The 9,551-nt window shown below is 48.2% G+C and overlaps 1 protein-coding gene across 1 annotated transcript; it reads right to left on the bottom strand.

Annotated features, from left to right (window-relative positions):
* Positions 1–895: 895 nt before the first annotated feature.
* Positions 896–7,031, bottom strand: LOC148183353 (endogenous retrovirus group K member 8 Gag polyprotein-like). Its single transcript, XM_088061363.1, is given in 5 exon segments — positions 896–1,186; positions 4,732–4,832; positions 5,520–5,993; positions 6,530–6,533; positions 6,729–7,031. Coding segments are annotated over 5 exon segments (1,173 nt in total).
* Between the last annotated feature and the right edge of the window lie 2,520 nt (positions 7,032–9,551).

Genomic DNA, 9,551 nt, shown 5'->3' with positions numbered 1-9,551 from the left:
ATTTATCTGTGCACATAAATCTCAATGCTTATTGTACTGTCCCGCTGTAAAAAGGGGGTCAGGGAGGATTTTTTCTAATAGGTTTCTCAGACGAAAATTAAGTGCAAACGTGGTAATATTATATCTGAGAACTGTTCATTGATAAAAAGGGTAAGTGTTCCCACTGAAGAGGGATAGAAAAGAGAGCAGAGAGGGAAAAGAGAGACAGAGAGAAACAGAAGTGGTACCTGAAAGATAGGCTGGAAATAAATCCCCGTATACCAATGTCTGTAGAGCAGGTATTTGTTTATTGCAGCGCTGGTGGTGAGTGGGATATTTTCTCTTAACTCACCCACTTTTGTCAAGTGCTGTGGTATATTTATACAGTAAGTATTGCTTAGTATCACTGTGTCACTATAACATCATTATATAATGGAACTAATTTACATAGTATGATCTCATGGTTATTAGACAGTTCTTTTGCACTGTGCTTATGCCTCCCCAATTCGGGGGACATCAGGGGTCTTTGATGAAGGCTTCCAAGGTGTTCTTTGCATTTGAACTTTTCAACTTTGTTTTTGGAGAATGTGCAGTTACGGTGTTCCTTGGTCTGTCTGGTCCTAACCAGTCTAAATTCTTTATTTTGTGGCTAAATGGCTTTACATTTGCCAATTTCTCATTAGTACTATACTTATCTATCTCTAAATCTATCCACCTGGCAAGTTTTTTTCTTTTTTTTTCTATTCAGCATTAAAGAACTAGTTAACCATATAGGAGCTCTTGTGAGCGGCTGGGTGCAGGCGGCGGTTGTGGGCTGGTCTCCATGGGCTGGTGCTGCGGGCAGTGCAGGAAACATGGCGGCGGCTGTAGACTGTGATGAGTTCTCGCGGCTCCCATGGCGAGCTAGGGGCGATTTCTAAGCTGCAGTAGGTTGCACGTCTCTGCCGTTGGCAAAGAGCAGGCTGCTGTGGCTACGGGTGCACTCTTGGATCAGCTGCGGGCTTTCAGGGTTGGGCCGCGGCAGTTGCAGGTGGCAGCAGCTGCAGCTTTTGCGTGGGTGCCATGGGCTCATGCTGCAGTTTGTTGCTGGGCAACATGGGGAACATGGAGGGTGGTGGCGGTAGTGGCTGGGTGCAGTTAGTGCCTGCTCTGTCGGGGGGGAACAGTGGAGCACCAGGTCATCGTGGCGACGACCTGCCTTGCGGGACTGGAGAAGATGGGAAGAATGGGTGCAGGCAGGGAAGAAGGACCACAGAGAGGAAAAGGCGAGGGCGGGTGTAAGAGACAGTCCGAAGATTCTCCCATCTGTTTCGCGACTGCCGCAACAAGGAAAGACCCTGAACATCACAAGGGACTCGGTACAGGGGCTCTGGCCTGGTTGAGGTGGATGTTTGCCAAGTGATTGTTTGCAGGTGTGCTTGCTGTGCTGCCACGGTACACTGCCTTCATTCCTGCTGGTGAGCAAAGACTTGTACCCCACACCTGCCCTGACCATCACAATGGTCATCAATCTCCTCTGGTTTTGGCCTTGTGCCCCTCACTTTGTAAAAAACTATAAAATACACCCCAAAACTTACTTTCATTTGAGATCTCCCCAATGGACAGAAGACTCTACGTCGGTGGATGGCTGAGTGGACTTCTATGTCGGTAGCTATAATCCCCTTACTCTCTTTTTCTTATGCTTTGCTTTGTCCTCTTTTCCCTCTATCACATATTAGTGCTGATGAGCACTCAATAAAGTGTGTTTTGCTGTTTAAGTCCCTGGTTTGCTGATAATCTTTTGCACTCTAAGATCAAATAAAAGAACCACATCACGAATCCCACCTTGCGGATCATGACAACCCCATGACAAGGACTTCCTGAATTTTCCATCTCTTCAGAACAGTGAGAGGTTTTATTGTTTAATATTATTTATTTTTTATGCTTGTGAGTACTTTGCTTGTTAAATAAACTGTCTTTTTCCACTTTTCTCCAAGGAAATATTTTTCCCGAATCAGTTGGGGGAGGGGCCACTTGAATCTGCTTTCTAAGGGGACCCCATTCGGAGGTTTTCTCCCAAATTTGCCCTAAACCAGGACAAATACATTTTGTGGCACCTAATGTGGGGCTCAAGAAAGTGAAAAAACCTGTACTGATTGCATTTTGGTTTCACTTACTCTGTGTTGGGATAAAGAAGTCAGTAGCTACGTTGCTTGAACTCATAATGTCTCTCTGGGTGGAGGCCTTCATGTGCCTCTGGTCCCTAGGCTTTTTTGAGGTTTTAATACCTTTCTGCTCCCTAATTATTTTCTTATCTGGAGATAGCTCTAGTATTGTCCCTAACATGTAGCTTTTATAGTAGAGACGCACAGATTAGAACACAGCCAGCAAAGGAACCAGAACCAGAAAAAATCACTGAATCTTTATCCTTAGAAAGTCTTTGCAATCTGAGGAAATGCCTCAGCCAATGAACCGATGAGTCTGTATTGAGCTGGTTGATCTGAGTTTGGGACACTGCAGGAGACAGTTCAATTTTGGATGGTACTGAAGTGAGGCACTTGGGATCTCTGTCACATGAGGTGGGTATGGACAAGGGGATCATGAGGAGGCCTGAACCTCTCAGCCTTTGGATGTGACTCTTAGCAAGTGTGAAGGAGAGAGACCTTTGCCAAGAAATCTCCAGCTGCAGCAAATCCCTTGGAAGACCATGGAGCAAGGAATCCAACACTTGTGGGAAGTGGCTGTGATAGAATTTCTTTTCTCAAATGATGACCAAACTACTAAGAGTACAGACCTGGTAAAATGTACAACACTGATATGGCTAAAATTTACACAACACAGGACCCAAACATGCTCCCACTTCCTAGCAACACTGCAATGGAATGAGGGAAACGAGACAGTGGCATATATAAGAAAGCCTCCAGGCATACCAAGACACTGTCCATGCCCTGACGTGAGCTCACGTTTGAACTGTGGAAGCATATTTGACCAAGCACATGTGGAAATTGAAAGACAGGATTGAAGAGATACTATTATCCTATTTCTCTCACCCCCAGGAAGTTGCCGGAGAAGCTGCAGTCCACCGGGGGGAGAGTGGATTTAGCAAGGACAAAAGATAAAAGACAAAGGAGGCTCTGTTCTTCCGGGATGCTGTCCCTCAGTTTATTCCGAATGTGTCCAGGGCAGAAAAGAGAGAGCAAGTCCGGGCTCGCGGGGGATTTTGAACACAGGGAAAGGGGGTGGGGGAAGGCAGGTTACAGCCAATGGGCTAAAACTGAAGGGGAGGAGTGAGGGGGAAGGAACCAACACAACCACAGATCAGAGGGGAAGCAACAGGAATAAACCATGTAATATAATACAATACAACAAAGAGACACATCAGAAACTCAGCAAGTAGCTTAAAGAGGGCCTTCTACAAGTCTTGTCAGTACAGGCCAGAGTGCCTGTTATCACAAGCACACATTCCCTGGCTAGGGAGAGGGGGTACAACCCACAAGCTGACCTGTGGTTCTTCCTGTATGAGCATGGGGAGAATATGAGAAGATGGGATGGAAAACCTATTTTTTATCCTAGTGGCACGGGTGTGTAAGCTAAAGAGGAAACTACTAACAGGAAATTCTACAAGAATGAATGAAGCTCCTGTTTCCTATGACCAAGCTCCTAGGCATAACAGAAGGGAGGATGACATGCTTAATCCCCTTGAAGGGACCCCCAAAATATAACAATAGCCAAAGTAGAGGGGCCCTGCCTTGGGTCTTTTGGACTGTGTGGATCTGATGGCCTGGCACATCAGAACGACAAAAATCCAAGGTTTTGGTTGACACTGGTGCACAATGTACTCTAATACCATCAGGACGTGAGGGTAGAACCTGTTTCCATTGCTGGGGTGACAGGGGGGTCTCAGCAGTTGACTCCATTGGAAGCTGAAGTGAGCTTGACTGGGAAGGAGTGGAAGAAATAGCCTATTTGGACTGGTCCAGAGGTCCCATGAAATCTTGGCATAGATTATTTCAGGAGTGGGTATTTCAAAGACCCAAAGGACATCAGTGGGCTTTTAGGATTGCTGCTGTGGAGACAGAAGTCAATAGTCGAAAACCTTGCCTGGTCTCTCAGATGACCCTTCTGCAGTAGTGTCGCTAGTAGACACAAAGTAGAGAGTGAGGGTTTAATCATAAACAGCAGCCAGAGGTTTATTTCAGGAGGCAAAAGCCTTTATTTTGGGGTTTTTAACCCTTTTTATGGGGTGTTCTGATACAGGTTAACCTGATTGGTACAAGGAACAACACCTCCCTCATCCCATTGGTGGGACAAGAGAAAAACACTCTCAGAGCATCTGTGTCTTTGTTTTGGGAAAGTAAAACTTTGTTTTGGGAAAGTAAAACCTTATTTTCCCTTGTTTTCACAACAGTCCTTGAGAGAGAAAAAGTTCCCAAAAGACTTTCCCTTGGGAACATATCAGCCCCTGAGAGCTTGAAACTCTTTCAGGTTTAGAGAATCAGGTCCACATCTTACCTTTTTTTTCTATTAAAAAAAAAAAAAAAGAAAAATGAGTAAGATGCTTAATGCCTGCTCGTAGAGGGACCATCCGAGTGATCACTCACATCTTCTGCATCTGTGTCATCACTCGAAGGTTCCTCCACTTGAGGACCCTCATTCTGGTTACGGCCTGTGGTTTGCCTGTTGGCTTGGTTCTACCTTTGTGATTGCAGGTCAGGACGGACACACTTTGTAGGTACCCATTGTACCCCTGTATCTGTGGATACACACGCATACCCATGACCCAAAGCGAGAAGTTCGAACAGGCCCTCCCACTGCTTGGAGGTCAAATCTCACACCCAAACTTTCGCTCAGGGCTGATGCGTCTCGCCTGAAGCCTGCAATGAAAGGTGATGGTTCAAGATGACAGGGTTATTTGAATTCTGCAGCACCGTAAGGTGATTTACTGTGTATAAAGCTTTTGCCAATCCACTTTGCGGGGTTTCACCCTGCATTCCCAGTTTTTGTTTTGAAGAACCTGCTTGAGAGTACCATGAGCATGTTCAACAATGGCTTGGCCAGTTGAGAATGCGGAATGCCGAATTTGTGTGAAACACCCCACATCTGCATAAACTGCCGCACTTTCTGTGAGGTGTAAGCAGCACCATTGTCGGTCTTCACAGTAGAAGGTATCCCTAACATGGCAAAAGCCTACCTCCAATGGGCAATGAAATGGTGAGTTTTTTCTGCAGTATGAGCAGAAGCCCACATGGCAGAGGAGAAAGTGTCTATAGACACATGCACATACTTGAGTCAGCCAAATTCAGCAATTTGGGTAACATCTGTTTGCCAAATTTCCAAGGCCTTGAGACCTCTAGGGTCTACCCCCGCCGGTAAAGGCGGAGCAAGCACGTTTCCCAGATTTGGCAAAGGCTGGCCTTTAGCATCTAGCTTTGCTGTGCAAGCCTCTGCAATGTGGTTTGGCTTTCCACACCGACCACACAGAAACGAGGGAGTTTTCCCTTTCTTTTTCTGTTTTCCCTGCTTTTTGCTGGCTTGTGCTGTCAGCTGTTTCTGCTGCTTACCCTTTGGCCCTTTTGGGGGCGCTGGTAAGGCAGTAGCCAAGGCAGCCATCTTATAATCTGTGGTGCCTATATTAGCACAAGCCTGAACCATCTGTGGTAAGGATGGATCACCTGGGAGGGCCGCTATCACCCTCCTGCAGTCAGCATTGGCATTGCTTCTTGCAAGCTGTGTGGCCAGTAGCTTTCTCAAGTCAGGGTCTTCCACTTACTTCTCCAAAGATGCAGAGAGTTTTTCAACAAACTGCATATAAGATTCCTTAGCCCCTTGGACTACAGTAGTGAACTTCTGCCTTGGAGCTGACAGCTCTATGGTTTTAATCAGAGCTGCAATGCCTGTCTTCTGGCACTGATCAAACATCTGTGGGTAGAAGGTAACCTGGAAATCAGGGCCAGAAAAATTTCCAACCCCAGTCAACAGATCACTTCCAACCCCATACCTGGGGTCGCGGTGACACAGCTGACTATTACATCCAGCTACTTTTGTCATGAATAAAATTTCTCAAGAAATTCACCCCGGTTAAAATACTGTGTTTAGTTATGTACAGTTAATGTTCTTATCCCATTTGTAAACCTTGTTTGTTGTACCCCTTGTTTACTCCGATGGTTATTAGTAATGTTAATTACTTACCAGTTTCCGAAGTGTTTTAAAGGTGCTTATTAGACATTCCTCTACCCTTTCCACTTACTTCCCTGCTACTATGTAACAAAGCTTCTCCCATGGGGGCTGGGCCACACTAACAAAAGCAACCCATAAACGAGATTTGCCACCTAACAAAGCAACTCCCATGAGAGCTGGGCCACACTGGAGCAAAGCAACTCCCAGGCAGCTGTGCTACCGAATAATATGCAAACTAAGGCATGCAAGACACCAAAACAACGAGCTAACAGAGGAATAAAAGGACAAGGAAACATATTCTAGCAAGCTATGATGAAAGACCATCTTCCTGCATCACCATGACCTAAAGAGGACTGGAAAGGACTGACCACCCTAGACAACAAGCCAGAACAACAGGCCTCCTGGCTACTCTCATGAGGACAGAAGCCCCAGCTCTGCAGTGTGTGCTGCAAAGCTGAATTGTGCCTCCTCCTTGGAGCTGCCAGTGTGGGAACGGCCATGGTGCAAGCAACTCCTCGGGCCCCCCACCCCAAGAGCTGAATCCTAATAAAGGCATCAAACAGGAGTCTTGTCTCCTGGCCAATTTCTTTCACTTTTGTGGCCAACTGACTCAAATTGGCTTCAAAGACTTCAAACTGGACAGGCTGAAATAACACCTGAGCGAGGTGCCTAATATCATACGGTACCAGTGGCTCAGAGTTAATAACGCGGATCATCTGCATTACCTCCTGAGAACCTAGACCATATTTAGCCACCTTGTCTCTAATGTCCATCACAGCTTTGAAGGATATAACCTGATGCGTGTTAGGCTGCCATGTGCGAGGATTTCTCTTAACCACAGGAAAAGCCTGAAGACCTCCTTGAGAGGTCACAGCATCTATTTGATCCTGTCCCATAGACATCACAGGAGCAGAGACAGGCTGTAGTTTGCCTCTCCTCTACCAGATTGTCTGTTCTTCGCAGAATCTGAAAAGTCAGGAAAATCATCTCCAGTTCCCTTAAAACGCTCAAGGACATCCCAATCTCCCATTTGTAAGGCTTTTTCTTTGACCTTGTCCCAAAAATGTCTGGGATCTCTGGGACACACTGTGACCTGGAACGGTGGGAGTGTCCAATGGGTGCTGGAATGGGGATGCACTCGGTGTCCTCCACTCCGAGCAAACACTCGCCCTGAAGCACCAGCGTCACTGCGATCCCCTATTGTAAACAAGGGTGGCTCAGACGCAGCTGCTCCGACACCAGCAGCAGCCATGGGAGTACACCCAGCAGTGCCAGCCGCCAGATCCGGGGCAGCCCTGGCAGGGTCTGTAGCAGACCCAACCAATCTTTCCAAGCCCTGCTCGCAGGAGGGAGGGAGCGGCGCCGACAGAGAACCGTCACCACCCTCACCCAGCGCTGAAGACACAAGAGCCCCAGCGCCGTCCATGTGGGCGGTGCCACCCCCGCTGGGCACAGCCGCTGCCGGGCTGGCTGAGGGGGGCGTGGAGAAACCTGATTCCGATAAAGGACCCACGGCTACCACGGCGGCAGCCGCTGCGCCGCTTGTGCCATTTGTGTTGCCTGCCCCCCCCCCCCCCCCAAGGCGGGGGGGGCGTGGGGGGCCGCGGCATCAGCTGAGCTCCCGCGCAATCTGTGGCAGCAGTAGTGCCAGCGCCCCTGCCCGCGCTGGGAGTGGACCCAATTTTGTCGGCCCCTGCAGCCGCGGCGGCCGTGGCCGGGCCAGTGCCACCGCTCCCGCCCGGGCCCGTGCCACCGCCCCCCCGCGTCAAGGGGTCGCGTGGTAGACAGCGGCGAGACAGCCCGCGTGGGATGGAGTAGGGTTGCCCCGTCTCCATCGGGCGTTAGATCTATTATATGAAAAACGAGATTCACTTAATAAATTATAAAAAAATTAATATAAACAAAAAGACAATTAGGAGACAAAGGAAATAAAGCAAAGGGTTAAAACGGCTGGGTGCCCTGGCGTGTTGCCAGGAACACACCTGATATCTTTGGAACATTCTTTTTATCCCCTCCTGCTGTGAGGGTTTAATGCATATTCAAACTTTTCTAAGAACCATTTTGCATGGTTACGCCCTGAACCCGCCTCTTCAGAGCATGCTTCATATGGTTTTTATTTTTGCTGATCATAATTTTATTTGAATTTGATTTCCTTTCTTTGCAAGCGGTCAGTGTTGATAACAGTCTGGGCCCCTTCCTCCTGCCACTGGTGACAGATGGGCTTCACGTCCTTCCACTGCCAACGGCCTGGTCCTGGCTGCTGATAATAGCCTGGTCTCTATTGTCCTTCCGCTGATAACAGCTTGGGCCCCACTGTCTTTGCCCTCTGGGGCTTCCTTGCTTTGTATCACAAAATTCCTTTAAGCTTAAAACTTGTTAGCAAGAGGAAAAGTACATACATAGCCAAAAAGTATTTAACATATAATATTCATCCTAATACTTGCGAAAGCCAATATCACAATACAGATTTATAACATATTAACTGCCCGATCACGCCAGCTGTAGCCTGTGCAGGCTCGGTGGGAGAGCTGTCCGACTGCGCCTGGGGAGAGGATGAAATTCCACCATTCCCAATGCCCGCAGTGTTTGGCTGCGGGAATTGAATCAATGCAGCGACACCACAATTCATGCACGGCGGGGAGGGGGCTTTAGCGGTCCCGCTGCCACTGCTGGCAGAACAGGAGCCGCTGGTGTCCCCATCCACCGCAGGAAATGCGTGGGGGATGGTTTGTCCCTCTCCATCCTGCGGTTTCCTGAGCCCTAGGCAGGACGACCCCGGCTGAGCAGGGGAGGGATGGCATTCGAGAATCGAAACCCTTCCCCTTCCCGCGGGTCACCCGTCCCATGTGACACGGACAAAGGACTCCCCACCCCCAGGTTAGACTTGCAAAGGGGTGGGGTTGGGGAAAAAAATTCCCTCTAGGCTATCCTAGTCCAAGTCTGATGCCGTCTCCCGTCTCCCGTGAGTCACAGTTTAGCAGAGCGGCTTCTGGATCAGACCAGTCTCCTCCTTCAGAGCCGGACTCCGAGACCTCCCTAGATGAGACTCTGGAGCTACTAGTCATTAATTTCTTCCAGGGAAGAAGCAATTTCACGTCCTCCCCTTCGCTGGATAACACCAGTTGATACAAGGCGTCACCTAAGCTCTGTCAACAACTTTTCATCAGTGCATCAGCAGAGGTTGGAAAAGATCTGTGTTCTTTCCCCATAAATATAAAGCATTAATATCTGCCTCAGAAATGTCCAGTTCATTTGTCCGGAGAATATCTGTCCATAAGTCCAGGATGATCTCATCCTCTGGAGCTAAGGCAGCGACTGGTATGCTTTCAGCTCACTGGAAAAAATTCTCCAGCAAAGGAAAAAACGGCAGGCAAAAACCTGCAGTCTGGACTGAAAAAAAACCGCCCCTTTTTTCT

This window comes from Pseudopodoces humilis, chromosome 12, assembly GCF_049639895.1.
Source record: "Pseudopodoces humilis isolate 2021_Gansu_Grassland_sample_001 chromosome 12, ASM4963989v1, whole genome shotgun sequence".
NCBI classification, from domain to species: Eukaryota; Metazoa; Chordata; class Aves; order Passeriformes; family Paridae; genus Pseudopodoces; species Pseudopodoces humilis.
Note: the sequence above shows the minus strand (reverse complement) of the source record. Positions and strands in the feature narration are given on the sequence as shown.